Below are 20226 nucleotides of genomic sequence, written 5' to 3'. Positions count from 1 at the left end.
GGTCAACCTCTGGCAGTGTGGTACGTGCCCCGAGGCGACCCCTGGGTCAGGCAGCGTGCTAGCTCAGGTCGAATCGCCAGTAAGTTTCTGGTCGCGACGGGATAAACATCTCGCCGCGCTCTCTCTTACCTTGTGCGACCCTTGTGTCCCCCGATCCTTTGTGCTTACCGCGTGTTATTAAGAATTTATGCTAGCTACATGCAGTAATAATATCCTTATAAAAGTTCCTCGACTTGCATTAAATGCATTTTATTCTTGCAATTAAATGGCCAACAACTTATTGTTTTTTTTCTTTCCCCCCACGGTTTTTAGTCAGTTGATCTCGCTACAGTTAACTTATAAAAATATACAGTAGTATTTTACTTAGGCCCTGCTGTTGCCTCCGATGCCTTAGATGACCGCGGAGGTAGCAGCAGTAGGGGATTCAGCATTATGAAGCTTCATCTCTGGTGGATAATGTGGGAGGGTGGGCTGTGGCACCCTAGCAGTACCAGCTGAACTCGGTTAAGTCCCTTGTTAGGCTGGGAGGAACGTAGAGAGTAGAGGTCCCCTTTTTTGTTTTTGTTTCACTTGTTGATGTCGGCTACCCGCCAAAATTGGGGGAAGTGCCTTGGTATATGTATGTATGTATTTCACTTACTGATATCCCTTTCATTTCAGAGATCAAAAAACAGATATTTCTCTTTTCTCTGTTGTTTTCAGTTAGCTATTCTACCGCTGATAAGCTACCACTGAAAAGACACCCTATGTACATATTAAGAACATACACCTATTACCATATTAATAAAAGGATGTTCAAAGTAAACAGAAGTTTATTTTGTCTTTATGTTAATGTTAATTTTCACAACCAACTTATATTGTTCTTTTTTTCATGATTGTGTCAATGATGGATTTATAAGTTACATAACCTTGCAATGTCAACCATTTTTTTGGCATATTTCACTTAATAATTTTCATTTAGTGTTCTTTGTTAAACCTTTTACCCCCAGGCTATTTGGAACTTTCCAACCATTAACCCCCAGGGGTTATTTTTTTTCAAGCACATTTTGAAGTATATATTTTTTTAAATTGCTCTAACAGCCTTAATTTTTGTCATAGAGAGGTCAGGTTGGTCTCATTCTCTTGGAAAATGCCTGAAGTTTCTCAAAACATTATCAAAAATATGCAAAAAAAAAATGTAAATAGCAGTTTTTTGCAAGGACGTACTGGTACATCCACGGGGTAAAGGGATGAGTTTTGTGAAACGTACCAGTACGTCCTTTGGGGGTAAAAGGGTTAAGGAATGCTGCTCCTTAGCAGTACACTACCAGCTAGAACACAACTGATTGTGATTAACACAGTATTATTTACATGCATTTATCAAGTATGAAAACTTTTGTTACTTTCTGAAGATTAAGGGCATCTAGTAAACAAGCAACTAAAATTAGCTAGAATCAGTACACACAATACTCATGGCTATGGAAGGCCTCTTTTATTTAAAAATTCCATGAAATTGAATATGTTGTACATACATGTTTGAATAGAGCATCATCATACAAAGTTACAGTACAAGCTAGTCATGCTAACTGTAGGGCATTGTGTATGCAACAAAGTTTTCTTACTTACTTACTCGTCATTACGTAGTAATGGAAGGTCTGTACTGTATTTTACATATTTTTAATACTAATCTTATTTAGTATATTAACCCTTTTACCCCCAGACTATTTGGAACTTTCCAACCCTTAACCCCCAGGAGTTAATTTTTTTCAAGAACATTTTGCAGTATATCTTTTTTAAATTGCTCTAACAGACTTAATTTTAGTCATAGAGAGGTCAGGTTGTTCTCATTCTCTTGGCAAATGCCTGAAGTTTCTCAAAACATTATCAAAAATGTGCAAAAAAAATGTAAATAGCAGTTTTTTGCAAGGACGTACCGGTACGTCCATGGGGGTAAAGGGATGAGTTTTGTGAAACGTACCAGTACGTCCTTTGGGGGTAAAAGGGTTAAGATTAGCACAACCCAAATTCCTTCTTTAAATATCAGTTTACTTACCGAGACCCATTTCGTCCGCTAATATTGACGAGTTATGCTTGCACCAGGCATGGACTAACCAGTTGACGCCATCCATTTGATAATCCCTCAACTTAAGATCCTGAAATAGCAAAGAAGCTTTTAACAGCCACCAATTCGAGAAACAATGTGTGAAAAAATGACCTATATTCCCCTAATGCTAAACTTTGCAATCATTTACTTACAATGCACTGTATTTATAAATGTACTGTACAATTTCTATTCTCGCACAATCTATTTTCAATGTATGTATGTATGTATGTATGTATATATATATATATATATATATATATATATATATATATATATATATATATATATATATATATATATATATATATGGGCTCTCGTGGCATGGTTGGTTTCGACCTGGCCTTTCATTAGAAGGGGCTAGCGTTCGATCCCAAGTATGAGGTAGAAATTTATTTCTATTTGAACACGATGCTGTGTTGATATTTATCCATATGTATATATATATATATATATATATGTATATATATGTATATATATATATATATGTATATATATATATATATATATATATATATATATATATATATATATATATATATATATATATATATGTGTGTATATATATACATATATATATATTTATATATATATATATATATATATATACATATATATATATATATATATATATATATATATATATATATATATATATATATATATATATATATATATATACATATATATATATATATATATATATATATATATATATATATATATTCAACAGTTACAGTTCATTATATTTTTCCTTTTTTAACTACTTAGTCCATGTACTACAATAATATCTTACAGCCTTTAATTTTTAAACTGCATCAAAGTTTTAGAGCAGACAATCCAAATAATCCTATTAAAAAATCAAATAGAAAGCAAACATCTTATTAGTTTGTGTATTTATAATACCTGGCTATCACCCCCTAGGTAGTCAGGTTGAGATTTCAGCGGTGTGAATTTTGGTCTGTGTTTCAAGGCTGGACACTGTTTCGGCGTATGGGTAGACTTCTCCCTCTCTTTAAATTCTGCAAGCTGAAAGTAAAAGTATTGCAAGACGGTGGGGGACATGGAATATATAAGAAACTTCCTACGGCAGTTTTCTCTCAAAGTGTTAATCACATAACGGCAAGGTTGATGAAAGTTCTATCAATAATGAAAATAAAGTATTGCAAGATGGTGAGGGACATGGAATATATAAGAAACTTTCTACAACAGTTTTCTCTCAAAGTGTTAATCACATAACAGCAAGGTTGATGAAAGTTCTATCAATAATGAAAATAAAGTATTGCAAGATGGTGAGGGACATGGAATATATAAGAAACTTTCTACAACAGTTTTCTCTCAAAGTGTTAATCACATAACAGCAAGGTTGATGAAAGTTCTATCAATAATGAAAATAAAGTATTGCAAGATGGTGAGGGACATGGAATATATAAGAAACTTTCTACAACCGTTTTCTCTCAAAGTGTTAATCACATAACAGCAAGGTTGATGAAAGTTCTATCAATAATGAAAATAAAAGTATAGCAAGACGGTGAGGGACATGGAATATATAAGAAACTTCCTACAGCAGTTTCTCTCAAATTGTACATCACATAATGGCAAAAAATTGATGGAAAGTTCTATCAATGATAAAAAGAAAGATACATACATATACCAAGGCACTTCGCCCAATTTTGGCAGGTAGCCGACATCAACAAAAGAAACAAAAACTAAAAAACGGGACCTCTACTCTCTACGTTCCTCCCAGCCTAACAAGGGACTCAACCGAAAGAAAGATAAAAGCATAATAACATAAACTGGGAGGAACGTAAAAAGTAGAGGTCCCCTTTTTGTTTGGTTTCATTAGTTGATGTCGGCTACCTCCCAAAATGGGGGGAAGTGCCTTGGTATATGTATGTGATGTAACAAGCAGATATCATTCATCATGATATCACTTGAGTAACTTGTACATCAGGTAAAGATAGAAGTTTGTGATTATATGTCATAATGACCAGGCAATGATCAATAACATAAAATTCTAAATCAACATTTCTCACCTGTTTTGGATACCGTTCAGCAATTGTTTGCAATTCCCAAGTAGCCTCGGCATAGGGTAAGTTTTCCCATTTTACGTAATAATACTTATTATTATTCTCCTCCACTTCAGCAAAAATTCTTTCTGCCCTATAGAAGAAAGAAAACTATATTAGCTTCTCTTACATATTAATAAATGACTACAAAAACAATTTAGTAGAAAATTAGTACAAAAATTTACTTAACTACAGATAACACTATTATTATTATTAAATGCTAAGCTACAACCCTAGTTGGAAAAGCAGGATGCTATAAACCCAGGGGCCCCAACAGGGAAAATAGCCCTTTGAGGAAAGGAAACAAGGAAAAATAAAATATTTTAAGAATAGTAACAACATTAAAATAAATATTTCCTATATAAACAAAAACTTCAACAAAACAAGAGGAAGAGAAACTAGATAGAACAGTGTGCCCGAGTGTACCCTCAAGCAAGAGAACTCTAACCCAAGACAGTGGAAGATCATGGTACAGATAGCACTACCCAAGACTAGAGAACAATGGTTTGATTTTGGAGTGTCCTTCTCCTAGAAGAACTGCTGAATTATTTAGTTTTCAATATTTGTTGGGATTTCTGGAGTAAATTGTGTAATACCTTAGTTGTCCTGTCAGACTACAGAAAGGTCTATGTGCTGTACAGTACATTAATTAATAGTTCAGCATTGCAAGGCTTAGTCATTTTGCATTGAATTCTCTATGAACCTCTTTTGAGGTTTTAGGAAGATGATTCGAAATCCAAACCCCAAAAGACAAATTAGAAGCCTTTCCACTAATTATTATTATCATTATTATTATTATTACTATCCAAGCTACAACCCTAGTTGGAAAAGCAAGATGCTATAAGCCCAAGGGCCCCAATAGGAAAAAATAGCCCAGTGAGGAAAGGAAATAAATAAATGAAGAGAACAAATTAACAATAAATCATTCGAAAAAAGGCAACAACGTCAAAACAGATATGTCATATATAAACTATTAACAACGTCAAAAACAGACATGTCATATATAAACTATAAAAAGACTCATGTCTGCCTGGTCAACAAAAAAGCATTTGCTCCAACTTTGAACTTTTGAAGTTCTACTAATGTGTTTAACTTTCCCTAAATAACACTTAACAGCTCTCACAGAACAAATAAATCAATTCTTTGATATATCATCAACTTCCTTTTCCAAAGTGGGAATATGAATATTTTCTCCAAAACCTAGATAATAGGAAAAAGTTTTCAGTTCACTGGTGCATTTACCCGACACTAAAGCTAACAGTAAGAGTTCTAACTATGAGATTTTTAAAAATATTTCAGAAGTTTGCAAGCATGAATCCTTTAAAAATTGCAATAATACATCTAATTTTAATATAGTGTTCCGGCAACAGGAGACTTCTCGATATTAAAGGACCAAAAGGCATCCACAATAATACCCAAAGCTCATAAATCCAAACTTAGATGTCTGAGTATGGTATCCAGCATGGAGCTACAAGCCTTAATACCTTTTCTGGGCTGCCCAAAGGCAAGAGCCCAGGTCTTACACAAGGTAAGGCAATCTATACAGACAGACCTTAATAGCTGAAATAAACAGTTTCCTTAATCATTCCATTACTTTTGATACAAATTATTAGTTTGACTGTCTTTTGTAAGGCATTATGTCAGTACATTTAGAAGCTGAGAAAAATACACAAGGTTAAGATTCTAATTGAGCTGACCTCATCTCCAATCAAAACATGAACCTCTAGCTTCCTGAAGTACAGTATTGTATATAGAATTATTCTTTATGAAAATATCCAACCATAAGAAAGGTTGGACACAATCACCAACTACCTTTGAAATTATGTGGTTCAAAAATCACAAACGTTGCAGAATTAGCGAATATAATGCAAGAAGAAAACAACTGAACAGCTATGCAAAACTTAAGAAATTTGCCATGAATAAAAAAACAAACCAAAAATGTATTCCACTTTATATTTATAATTTCTAATCAAAGCAGTCAACTAACGACTGACATAGCTTCAAAAGAAGAGGGAATGTGAGTCAACAACATTCCTACATACACATCAACAAAATACAGCGGCAGCCATAGGTTTACATTCCACAAAGACAGAAAATTTGTTAATCACATTGTGATTTATTACCGTAGTTCAAAATAAACGAACAAAATTAGATGTGTATCACGTGGAAAAATAAGGATGTCTTATTACACACCGGCAACAAGATGAACTGAAAAGCAAGATGGCACGGTAGTTCTCAGAGGTAGGCATCTTGCATGCAAGGTGAGAGAGCGGGAAATTATCATTTAAGGGTTAACATCGTCACAGCTTCGAGTAAAAGCAACAAGACCATCAGGGCAGTTTCATAAAAACATAAAAATTATAGAAATATATTGACAGCCAGGAAAACTGTAGACAAGTGGAAATAATACTGTCATATGGAGGGAGTGAAGAAAGCTCTGGGTGATGGGAGGATAGATGTGAGAGAGGCTAGAGAGCGTGCTAGAAATAGGAATGAATGGCGAGCGATTGTGACGCAGTTCCGGTAGGCCCTGCTGCTTCCTCCGGTGCTTGGATGACCGCGGAGGTAGCAGCAGTAGGGGATTCAGCGTTATGAAGCTTCATCTGAGGTGGATAACTGAGGAGGGTGGGCTGTGGCACCCTAGCAGTACCAGCCAAACTAAGTTGAGTCCCTTGTCAGGCTGGGAGGAACATAGAGAGGAGAGGTCCCCTTTTTTGTTTCATTTGTTTGATGTCGGCTACCCCACAAAATTAGGGGAAGTGCCTTGGTATATGTATGTATGTATATTGCATATAATTAAGAAACTAATGCATGTTAGTAATAAATCAAAATCACTGCAATTGCATTCCTCCTTACACCTCTATTCCCATTCTTTATTAGCCTGATCTGAATGATTATTATTATTATTATTATTATCATTATTATTATTACTAACCAAGCGAAAACCCTAGTTGAAAAAGCAAGATGCTATAAGCCCACGGGCTCCAACAGGGAAAAATAGCCCGGTGAGGATAGGAAATTTATTCTTTCCCCTTTTCATCTGAGAAACAGAAATCTGGTTTAAATAATCCATTATTTCTGATTTTAAGGTCAAGTAACTCACTCTCCAGAGGTGTTAGCAATTTGACACACAACTAGGATTAATCAAATAAAAAATATATACAATTTGACAAACAACTAGGATTAATCAAATAAAAAATATATACAATTTGACACACAACTAGGATTAATCAAATAAAAAATATATACAATTTGACACACAACTAGGATTAATCAAATAAAAAATATATACAATTTGACACACAACTAGGATTAATCAAATAAAAAATATATACAATTTGACACACAACTAGGATTAATCAAATAAAAAATATATACAATTTGACACACAACTAGGATTAATCAAATAAAAAATATATACAATTTGACACACAACTAGGATTAATCAAATAAAAAATATATACAATTTGACACACAACTAGGATTAATCAAATAAAAAAGGGATTTTGACGAAGGAAAAATCTATTTCTGGGGAGAGACCTGTGGCGCCCGGTGAAAAGAGTCCTTCTTATATACCTTTTCTGATAAAACCTTCCAATTATACCAGAGAAAGATAAAAGCATGGAATGCTGAGGTTACAACCCTCGCGCGAGCACCTTTTGGGTGTCGTGTATAAAGCAAAGGCGCAACTAGGATTAATCAAATAAAAAACATATACAAAAAATGGTCCTACCTGAGATGAGATACGTATAGTTCCTTTTCCAGTTCTGATTGAATTTCCATGTACTCGACCTCCTCGCGCGATGCATGACGCCGCCACATCTGAATATCTTCATCTTTCCTCAAGTAGTTCTCCAGCTTCTTCAGACCTTTAACCTGAAATGCATTGTACTGGTCCACAGAGGGAAGAACAATTAATAAACACACACTTGATCACATCACAAAGAGGAGTTTTTTATCTGGACAATTACTGAAATTCAAGATCAAATGTGTTGCTTACTGCAGTGTGAACTTATCGGAACTTCAAAAGCTGTTGCACAGCACATGAACTGCCCAAATACGAAACAAAGCTGAAAAAAAATGTGTGCTACGGAGGGAAGTACTGGCTTGTTTTCATAACTTATATCAAGGATTTCTTAAAATCTACAACACAATCGCTAAATAATTATGCTAAAATAACCTATTTGTTGTTGCCTTCTGAACATCAGGAGAGTTGACTAGTGTCCTTTTACTTGAAACATAAAAAAAATATAGGGGAAAATAAAAGAACTCTGATATGGTTACTAAAGGATTAAAAAAGAGTATCATGATAATGATGCAAATGAGAGACTTGAGCAAGCAGGAAGAGCGGCAACTAATCAGCATGGAGAGAGAGAGAAAGAGATAGAGATACAGAGAGAGAGATTAATACTTAAAATCCTTGATATTTTCAGGATACAAACATATAAAGGGACACATTCAAAGGTAAAGGAAAAGGGTCTCTCCAAGGTATTTAACTCGTGAAATGAATGAATAACTGACAAATTCCATTCTCTCTTGACTATGATTCAAAGCCATGCAAGTTAATGCCATAAAGAGTAAGTATAAAAGGCTCCAGTCTTAAGCACTATTTCATAGCGTAAGAGGAAAACCAAAGCAGTAGAGCCAGGGACAAACATATATATTTAATGGAATGAATGACTGATCTCTGGGAGGGACAGGGGGACTGTGAAATTGCATCCCAAAACATAAGCAAGACCCACAATTCTTCTCTTATCATTAGAAATAAGTTTTTTCTGCAATTTAAGTGTCTCAAGTAGTTTGTGTCTTAGCTTCCAGAGCCATTCAAGTTTTGCAAAGTAGCACTTCAGAAAAAAACAAGTGAAGGACGTTAAATGCATGGTTACACCTGTTACGTGAAGTGGAAAATATCTCTAATATTCGAGCATTTAGTCTTAAATTGGAAGAAAGTATCTTTATAATCTATATAAATATACAAAAATAAATATATATAAATATTTATTCTATGGACTATATACCTTCCACTGAATACAGTGTAATCAATGATCCCAATTTAAAATTTTGCAAAATTCTAGTTACAATACGTGCATATTTAGGAAATCCTCATATTTAAAAGCCAAAATATTATTTTTTAGGGAAGCAAATCAATTTCACACCCAGTAAGAATTAATAAAGTGTAATTAGAAGCTTTTAATAAGTGAGCTAAAGGCACCCCAACAGATATCTAAAGTAAGAAATGATTTAAAAAAGCATTGTTCTTTACACAAAAAATGAAAAATTCTTACAGCATGCACAAAGAGAGTAAACTATCCCAAAAGATAGAATTCCTTTCAAATCTTTTTTACGAATGACAACCAGAATGCATTTTGTCATCTTCCTTCACTATTCTTATTCTGATGGACATATCAAATAGAGCACACAAATTAACTCAGCGTGATACTGGTGCACATATGGGAAAACAAGGGTACCTTACTGTCATGTTGGCACAGAGATTATTATTATGCTTTTTAAGGGCACACCAGAGTAACTGAATGAGGTAACAAAAAAAAAGTTTCAAACAAATCTACAAATCTTTAGTTATGAGAACTGATTTTATATATATATTTATATGTATACATATATATATATATACACATATATATATATATACACACACACACATATATATATATATATATATATATATATATATATATATATATATATATACACACACATATATATATATATATATATATATATATATATATATATATATATATATATATATATATATATATACTGTATATATATATATATATATATATATATATATATATATATATATATATATATACTGTGTATATATATATATATATATATATATATATATATATATACTGTGTATATATATATATATATATATATATATATATATATATATATATATACTGTGTATATATATATATATATATATATATATATATATATATATATATATATATATATATATATATATATATACTGTGTATATATATATATATATATATATATATATATATATATATATATATATATATATACATTATATATATATATATATATATTATATATATATATATGTATATATATATATATATATATATATATATATATATATATATAAACAAGAAATCAATATGTCAACAAGTAGCCAGCAAAGAATGGCGAAAAATAAAAGGAGGGAACTTGAAGTGCAATGCAATTCTCCTGATAAGCTCATTCATTATAACATACTGATGGCAATCATGTACTATAAAAAAATTCAAGAGTAAGCAACTGGACTAATCATTGAACCTTGGCCGTTGCCACCCTGAAAACTGAATATCAAAATGTCATTACTTTACTGATAAATGTTCTAAAAATGTTCTAAACTTTGACAATAAAAGTCCAAAAAAGAAACAAAATCTAAGTGATCTGCAAGCTATTCATGAAACTTCGATCTATATATAGATTTCCTTTTTGAATTTGTGATGATCAAGTGTGCGTTTACCACAATGGAGACATTTGGACAGAGCGGAAGACTCCATTCCTGTATCAGCCGTCCGGATGAATGGTAGAGGATGCTTGGGTGCAGATGGTACTGGGGGTCCCTGGCTAAAGCACTTTAAGAAACAAACATGGTCAAAGGGAAATAATAGAAAGAAATTGTAACAACTGAAGCTTAGACATGCCTCTACAAATTACCATAGATAGTGACAGTTTTGCTACCTAAAAGAACAAAATGGTAATATTTATAAAGAGAAAAAATAAAAATTCTAAGCTTCATTTTATTTAAGAGGAAAATAAAAGAAAAAATAAAAGTTAAATTGGAAGAAATTTCAATTCCAGGAAAAAATGATAAAATTACAAGGAAATGAAAATTTAGACACTGCTTCTCACAAAACTACCATTTCAATCCATGGTGCATTCATGCCGGCCAGACTGGTCCTCCAACAGGGTGTGACACCAAAGCCTTTATTAAATAATACTCTGTAAAACTCCCTATTTTTTGCATCACTCTCCCTTCCACAATATAATCATAAGGACACAATTGGATCTATTACAAAATGCACTGATTTAGCACAAGATGACTTACATATGAATATATTTTCTCTTCAAATTAAGAACAAAAACCTCCACTATACAATAAATCATTCATTCCGACACATTTAAAAGTCAGCTTTTCACACATCATATTTTTGCGCTGAAGAACCTAACAGGTTCTTCAGTGCTAATATATGATTTGAGTCTTTCAGTCGAGAAACATGCCAAGCGCCATTTATAAAAAGTGTCAGAAATCGCGATCAAAAATTGCGAATTACTCGGTAAATATAATAGCTAGGAGTTTCATGTTTGTTATAAATGTAAAATTTGCCACTATTTATAACAAATATGAAACTCCTAGCTATTATATTTACCGAGTAATTCGCAATTGAAAATTGGCAATTTTTAATTACGATTTCTGACACTTTTTAAAAATAGCGCTTGGCATGTTTCTCGACTGAAAGACTCATTTGTGGAAAGTTGATAAAGTTAAAACTGCCACTCAGTCAGTCAGTCCAAGATGAAACTTTAAACAAATAATGCAATCGATAGACGGGTGGTGTGGGTGATGATACTCATTTCTGGGTCGACCTGTGGCGGCCGGTGTAAAGGGGTCTTTCTAATACACTTTTCTGATAAAATCTCCCAATTATACCAGAGAAAGATAAAAGCATGGAATGCAGAGGTTACTACCCTCGCGCGAGCACCTTGTGGGTGTCGTGTATAAGGCAAAGGCGCGTGAGAGCCACTATTCACAGGCTGTCTCGCTTTTATCTTTCTCTGGTATAATTGGAAGATTTTATCAGAAAAGTGTATTAGAAGGACCCCTTTTCACCGGGCGCCACAGGTCTCTCCCCAGAAATAGATTTTTCCTTCGTCAAAATCCCTTTATACTCATTTTGTGTCTAACAAGCATGGACATTCTATCATAAACATTCAATAGCTCCACCTTTCCCAGGGTCAGGTCTTTATAAAATGTTAAAATAAGTTACAAATAAAAAATAATACTAATTGATCTTCCTATACCCTTTTTTCAGCCCAATTACTTTGTATATTCCCTTGTTTGTACTTTAGACTTGAGATGTTCTTTCTTTAAAATTTTCTTTTGAATGTATATGTAAATTGTACAGGCTGACTAACCAGCCCACTTCAGCTAATAGCACGTAACAATGTACTGTACGTCCAGATGCACTATCATATCCAAGATGGATACAATTAACCCTTTTACCCCCAGGCTATTTGGAAATTTCCAACCCTTAACCTCCAAGGGTTATTTTTTATTCAAGCACATTTTGCAGTGTATATTTTTTAAATTGCTCTAACAGCCTTAATTTTTGTCATAGAGAGGTCAGGTTGGTCTCATTCTCTTGGAAAATGCCTGAATTTTCTCAAAAAATTATATAAAAAAAAAAATTGTAAATAGCATTTTTTTGCAGGGACGTACCGGTACGTCCATGGGGGTAAAGGGATGTGTTTTGTGAAACGTACCAGTACGTCCTTTGGGGGTAAAAGGGTTAAAGGCAAAATTAAAATATTTGTAAGTAATCTGAGCTAGCATGGGTTAGATTACATGAGAATCGGGGCCTAACAATATCTAGCCTATGCAAAATATGCATAAAGTTATGACAAATACAAAAAATTCAAAGAATTTAAAAAGAAAAAAAAAAATATCTAGCAAAGTACTGCACAGTAGTCAAGAACTGTCTTGATAGGAAAACAAAATCGCCAATTAATCAATACATTATAAGAATATTACAATACGTAACTGGCGCTAAAGGAATCAATACGTAGTTCAAGGTAAGACGACTCATAAGACGAAGGTCATCATCATCACACCACCCTATGAATATGTAACAAGAAATCACCGGTTCGTATCTCACAACACTCGTTGATACTGGAGTAAATTAAGTCCCTAATTCTTTATGGCTAAAATGCAAACAAATTGAAAAGAAAACTACGAAAAATACTTTAATGAAGTATGATTTTTTTAAAAATCATTATTTTTTAGAATGAGATAATGTGTGCCTACACTAGTTGGTCAACTGATGAAACGGAATGCCGTGTTTTAAGCCTTAGTCGACGGTATTTCTACACTGGACAGCAAATACGCAATTAGTACTGTAGTTCTTTTTCATAGAACATATGAACATTTTTCCTTCTACAGTGGAAACAAAAATATAAATAATAACTGAAAATCCAGTCCTGCCGTTATTATCTAAAGAGGCTTTAAATTTTTTTATAAATAAAGCAACTTATACAAGTGTATTTATGTGACTAATTTTCAATGAACTTGATGCTTATGACGTGCCTTTCCTTCAGTGTGAAATAAAACCGTACCTAAACTGAAAGTCCAAACTTGCAAAATCCTAGATCTCAAGACCCTACTACTCGATAGGGTTGCTCTATAATAAACTTTCATTCACAGTCAGACATATCTAAATCAATCAGTACACTGTTCTGTATTTAAGCTAATGATTAGACTCTATCATACTCAAGAAGATCATTAATCAGATAACAAAATCGACAAAATACATCCAAAAGCAAACATATCGTCACCCTCATAAACTGCCTAAGTCATTTTCTCCACTTGTTGGGAAATCAAAAAGAAACCTTCTCATTTCCTAATTCTTTATATCATTGTCTTGAGTTTCAATTCACAAATTTTTAATAGAAGAATTTGTGAATAAGAATTTGTTAATTGAAGCTCACCACAATGATATAAAGAATTAGGAAATGAGAAGGGTTTTTCTTTCCTAATTCTTTATATCATTGTCTTGAGTTTCAATTCACAAATTTTTAATAGAAGAATTTGTGAACAAGAATTTGTTCATTGAAGCTCACCACAATGATATAAAGAATTAGGAAATGAGAAGGTTTTTTTTTTTCCTAATTCTTTATATCATTGTCTTGAGTTTCAATTCACAAATTCTTAATAGAAGAATTTGTGAATAAGAATTTGTTAATTGAAGCTCACCACAATGATATAAAGAATTAGGAAATGAGGTTTTCTTTTTTATTTCCCAACAAGTGGAGAAAATGACTTAGGCAGTTAGTTTATGAGGGTGATGATATGTAGTTTCTATTCAAATGCAGGTTATTATTAAAACAAATGATTCATCCAAGAAAGTTTTTCAAGTTTATAAAATTTTCTAAATCCAAATAACAGTTATTTATGGTGAGTGCTCAAAGGAGTGCATTTCATAATAACTATAAAACTTTCCTAAAATAACCTAAAAAAACATCATAATGCATCTTAACCCTTTCACCCCCAAAGGACGTACCGGTACGTTCTTGCAAAACTCTATTAATTACATATTTTTACATATTTTTGATAATTTATTGAGAAACTTCAGGCATTTTCCAAAAGAATGATACCAACCTGACCTCTCTAGGACAAAAATTAAGCTTTTTAGAGCAATTTAAAAAAATTATATAGCAAAATGTGCTCGAAATTTAACCTTATGGTGGGGGTCAAAGGGTTAAAAAACATGACAAAACTATCCCAATTATTCAAGTTCTATTAAGATAAAAATCTTAGATGAATTAGGCAATATCTTGTAATAAATATAACAAGAATAAAGAAGCAGAGTCTGTGAAGATTCCTATACTGTAAGAGATTAGAATTAATCAATCAAAAACAGAATCACAGAAGCATATAACCTTCAACCGTATACAACAGCATATCATCCTGGAATTCAATCTTGAGGTTTGGTAACAGAAATTCGGTGCTAGATCAGTGTTTGAGAAGATGGATATTTACCAAGGAAACCAAAGATCAACAATCACCAATGGAAAAAAAATGAAAGAATGAAAGCTGATGTGGGAGAAAACATTAAACAAATGAATTCTATTAAATGCATTTTTTAAATTATAATGTAATTAATAAAATAGTGAAGGTAATATCAAAAGGTCGCATTGATTATATTCATCTTCTCAATCTATGAACTCTGCTTCTTCCATTCATAAACAAAATTAAAACAAGAAAACTATAAAAGTAAAACAAGGAACTTGAAACATTTTTACCCGTTTTCCTACGCTACCTCATTCAAAGTATTAAAATATAACCTTATCTATACAATACTCCATAACATCTTTAACATCTTTGTAACATACCTTTTGCGTTCTCAGTGACTCCTCCGACTCCCACGTGTTGTGAAGGTGTGCCCATCCTTTCCACTTCACCAGGTAATGAGTCTCCGTTTGAGCTGGGTCACTAGGATCAAAATTACTATTTGGGTCTCCCGTCTTCTCCACTTCATAAACATAGGTTTGCATGCCAACCGCTGGGGGAACATCAGTTTGGATAAGTGTCAAATTGAAAGTTATGTATAATGTATTTGGTTTAATATCCTTTTTACATTACCAACTACAGTCCATTTCTTTTAGCGAGGCAGATTTGCACCGACTCGCAGCGGTGCCGTTTTAGCTCGGAAAGGTTTCCTGATCGCTGATTGGTTAAAATTATCTCGTCCAACCAATCAGCGATCAGGAAACTTTTCCGAGCTAAAAGGGCACCGGTGGGAGTCGGTACAAATCTGCATCGCTAAAAGAAATTGACTATACAATCTTAGCTGGAAAACCAAAATGCAGAAGAGTACAAAAAACAAAAATTCACAATCATAAGTATTTCTACACCAACCAGGCCTGTAATGGGAGCACCCGTTATATTATCGTTATTATTGCCCCCTCTGCAAAAAAGGCAACGGTTGTTTTACAATTAGGTTAAGTTCTTCAAAAATGGATTGACAGGTGAACAGTGTGATCGGGAAACAACATCAATCCAGCCTTAAGAAATTCATAGTGATTCTCATTTATTCATCATGTCCTAATAAGTTGTGAAAAACACCAAATGCATGTGGCCACACAATGGTCTACATAAGCTTAATTATTCTAATGATGATTTATAAAGTAGAAAATACTCAATTCCTTTCAAGACATCTATGAAATACTAACTTCATAAATAAACAATAGACCTAATTTTTGTACAGTAATCCTCACCTCCTTTCTTTCCTAGTCTGTGTTCCAGGATTTTTTCTATGACCTGTACATTTTCTTCTTCCTCTTTCTTTTCAGTCCATTCCACTTCAACCATTTCATCTTCTTCCTCTTCCACTTCACTTTCAGCTTCTTTATAGCTAATATCCTTTGCAGCCCTATTGGAGCCACGCCTAAAATAACAAGGAGTTATTATCAAAATAACTTGTTTGACAATAAAATATTATAACACATATTTCCTATTTTGAAAAATGAATGATCTGTATCTGGTCAGTGGAAATTAAAAAACACAGAAGATGAAAAAAAAAATGCAACAGAATGAAAAAATTTTTTAGAATCTCACCCAAATTATTACATTGACTACATAATAACATAGTAAAAAAAATATTTTTTACAAGTTATGTTCATCATATCCCAGGGGGTCCAACAGGGAAAACAGCCCAGTTAGGAAAGGAAACACGGATAAATAAAATATTTTAAGAACAGCAAAAACACCCAAATAAATATTTCCTATATAAACTATAAACCATAGCCCATAGTTAAGCCAATTCTCAAATAAATCTTTCTTACTTTTAACCCTTTTACCCCCAAAGGACGTACTGGTACGTTTCACAAAACCCATCCCTTTACCCCCATGGACGTACCGGTACGTCCTTGCAAAAAAATGCTATAAAAAATTTTTTTTCATATTTTTTATAATGTTTTGAAAAAATTCAGGTATTTTCCAAGAGAATGAGACCAACCTGACCTCTCTATGACAAAAATTAAGGCTGTTAGAGCAATTTTAAAAAAAATATACTGCAAAATGTGCTGGGGAAAAAAATAACCCCTGGGGGTTAAGGGTTGGAAATTTCCAAAGAGCCTGGGGGTAAAAGGGTTAAATTTTATAGTTTATATAGGAAATATTTATTTGGGTGTTTTTGCTGTTCTTAAAATATTTTATTTTTCCCTGTTTCCTTTCCTAACTGGGCTATTTTTCCTGTTGGAGCCCCTGGGATATGATGAACATAACTTATAAAGAAATTTTTTTACTATGTTATCATGTAATCAATGTAATAATTTGGGTGAGATTCTGAAATTTTTTTTCATTCTGTTGTATTTTTTTTCATCTGCAAAATGTGCTAGGAAAAAAATAACCCCCTGGGGGTTAAGGGTTGGAAACTTCCAAAAGAGCCTGGGGGTAAAAGGGTTAAGTATTCATATTTACACTTATATTTTCAAACCCTCCCCAACAGCTTAGATCCCTGAGAGCCAGATATAATAATGCTTACCTTTTTCCTCCATCCTCACTATCACTCCCTTCACTGCTTGACCTGGCACGCTTTTTCTTTTTAGAGGAAGATGATGACGACTTTTTCGGAGGTTTCTTTTTAGGCTTCGGGGCGTCAGAGTCTGAATCGTCACTCCCCGATTGCTCAGAACTGTTCCAGTTACTGGAACTGAAATTATTCACCGGAAATAAAATTATTAAAGGGAAACAATGAGAGATTTTACCTTTACCACAAATACTGTCTTCTGAAATGATCAATTAAATAAATATCTAAGAAAATAATGACAGATTTTACCTTTACCACAAAATCTGTATCTTCTGAAATGATCAATTAAATAAATATCTAAGAAAATAATGACAGATTTTACCATATAACTACAAAAACTGAACATTTGCGTAATCCTAACACTTTTAAAACAATAACCAAATAACTAACTATTTACAATACAGTGATACCTCGGTAGTCGAACGACTCTATACTCGAACAATTCGGAGTTCGACCAAAATTTTCGAGAAATTTTTGCTGCGGTGCTCGACCAAAAATTCGGTACTCGACCAGCCGAACACGTGACGACCGCATGGGCTTTGTGATGATCGCGCCATCTCGGCCACTCTCGCTTGTTCGGGAAGCATCAGTTCTCTCGAGAGCGTCACTCAGACAACGCGCGATCAGCATTCGTTGTGATTTAGTGATTTTCAGTGCTTTTAATTGCTTTTTTAGCTTTCATAATGAGTCCCAAGAAAGTAATGAGTGTTAAGGGGAAGGAGAAGAGGAAAACAGTGCGAACAACGATCGAGTTGAAGAAGGAAATTATAGCGAAATATGAGAATGGTGTACGAGTGTCCGATTTAGCGGTAGAATACGGAATGGCGAAGTCGACCATTTCTACGTTTTTAAAGCATAAAGAAATGATTAAGAAGGCGAATGTTGCAACGGGAGTTACGGCGGTAACTAAGCAAAGGCCACAAGTGATTGAGGAGATGGAAAAGTTGCTTTTAATATTTATTAAAGAAAAACAGTTGGCCGGGGAAAGTGTTAGTGAAGCGTTCATTTGTGAAAAAGCGTTGCATATCTATGAAGAATTAGTGAAGAAAAGTCCGAGTACCAGTGAAAGTGATTCATTTACATTTAAAGCGAGCAGGGGTTGGTTTGAAAAGTTTCGTAATAGAACAGGTATTCATCGTGTTACTAGGCATGGGGAGGCAGCTAGTTCGGATCAAATTGCAGCCGATAAATACGTGGGGGAATTCGATCGGTACATAAATGAACAAAATTTGATCGCACAACAAGTCTTTAATTGTGATGAGACTGGGTTATTTTGGAAGAAAATGCCAGCCAATACGTACATTACCAAGGACGAGACGAAGATGCCAGGTCACAAGCCAATGAAAGATAGGCTAACATTGTTGCTGTGTGCAAATGCAAGTGGCGATTGCAAGATCAAACCCTTGTTAGTGTACCACTCGGACAACCCCCGGGTGTTCAAACGAAATAATATTTGTAAAAGTGCACTACCAGTTATGTGGCGCTCGAACACTAAATCTTGGGTCACAAGACAATTCTTTACTGAGTGGATAAACGAAGTGTTTGCCCCCCAGGTTAAGGCTTACCTCATTGAAAAGAGCTTGCCAATGAAATGTCTTCTGGTTATGGACAATGCTCCTGCACATCCTCCAGGTCTCGAGGATGACTTGAAAGAAGAATACAGCTTTATCAAAATCAAATTCTTGCCCCCCAATACTACTCCCATACTCCAGCCCATGGACCAACAGGTCATTTCAAACTTCAAAAAACTCTATACCAAGGCCCTTTTCAGAAAGTGTTTTGAAGTGACCAGTGACACGAAGTTGACCCTAAAGGAATTCTGGAAGGAACACTTCAGCATCCTCAACTCTGTTAACATGATTGACCAAGCTTGGCGAGGTGTGACCTATAGGACATTGAACTCTGCCTGGCGTAAGCTGTGGCCATCATGTGTCACAGAGAGGGAGTTTGAAGGTTTCCAACCAGAGGCGGGTCCAAGCACTGCTACCCCTGTAATTTCTGATGACACTGATGTCGTTGAGGAAATTGTTGTCATGGGCAGGAGTTTGGGGCTTGAGGTCGACAAGGATGATATTGATGAGCTTGTAGAAAGCCATTCTACCGAGTTGACTGTGGAGGAATTGTTGCACCTGCAACAACAACAGCAGCAGGATCTGATTGTGGAGCAGGAATCTTCAGAAGAGGATGAGGTAAGGGAGGATGTTCCAAGTTCTCTCATCAATGAAATTTGTTCCAAGTGGGCAGATGTGCAGGCTTTTGCTGAAAAATACCACCCAGAAATTGCAGTAGCAAACCGGGCAGTGCATATGTTTAATGATAGTGTCATGTATCATTTTCGAAGAATACTGCAGAGGAGGAAGAAACAATTAACAATAGACCAGTTTTTCACAAAAGAAAAGAAAGCTGCTACATCAAAGCCTGTTTCTCCTCCAAAGAAGAGACAAAGAAGAGAAGAAACCCCTGAAATAGATCTGCCCACCCTTTCATTGGAGAGAGAAACAACTCCTGAAGGAGAACTACCCCGCCACATCATGGAAGGGGACTCTCCTTCCAAGCAGTAACCTCCCCCTTCCATCCTCTCCACATCCATCCCTGTATGCCATCGAACCGCTGCTCAAAGGTATGTTCACTACAGTACAGAAAATGGTTTAAAATTGTTTTATTTTAGTACAGTAAATGGTTTAAAATTGTTTTATAGGATTTTCTGACCAATTTCATACAC

At 34.1% G+C, this 20226-nt stretch overlaps 1 protein-coding gene across 6 annotated transcripts in view; it reads right to left on the bottom strand.

Moving 5' to 3' along the window:
* Positions 1-20226, bottom strand: part of Chd1 (chromodomain-helicase-DNA-binding protein 1) — a 100900-nt gene that overhangs the window by 49419 nt on the left and 31255 nt on the right. For 5 of the 6 annotated variants that reach the window (XM_068362851.1, XM_068362854.1, XM_068362853.1 and 2 more), the window contains exons 5-11: positions 17460-17627; positions 16192-16361; positions 15307-15476; positions 7883-8040; positions 4117-4243; positions 2987-3109; positions 2033-2132 (exon numbers count right to left, since the gene is read on the bottom strand). In XM_068362851.1, the coding sequence (XP_068218952.1) occupies positions 2033-2132; positions 2987-3109; positions 4117-4243; positions 7883-8040; positions 15307-15476; positions 16192-16361; positions 17460-17627 (1016 nt within the window). The remainder of the gene's footprint in view (positions 1-2032; positions 2133-2986; positions 3110-4116; positions 4244-7882; positions 8041-15306; positions 15477-16191; positions 16362-17459; positions 17628-20226) is intronic. The other variant, XM_068362856.1, reaches the window with a different exon arrangement.

Source organism: Palaemon carinicauda, chromosome 39 (assembly GCF_036898095.1).
Source record: "Palaemon carinicauda isolate YSFRI2023 chromosome 39, ASM3689809v2, whole genome shotgun sequence".
In the NCBI taxonomy this organism is placed as follows: domain Eukaryota; kingdom Metazoa; phylum Arthropoda; class Malacostraca; order Decapoda; family Palaemonidae; genus Palaemon; species Palaemon carinicauda.
Note: the sequence above shows the minus strand (reverse complement) of the source record. Positions and strands in the feature narration are given on the sequence as shown.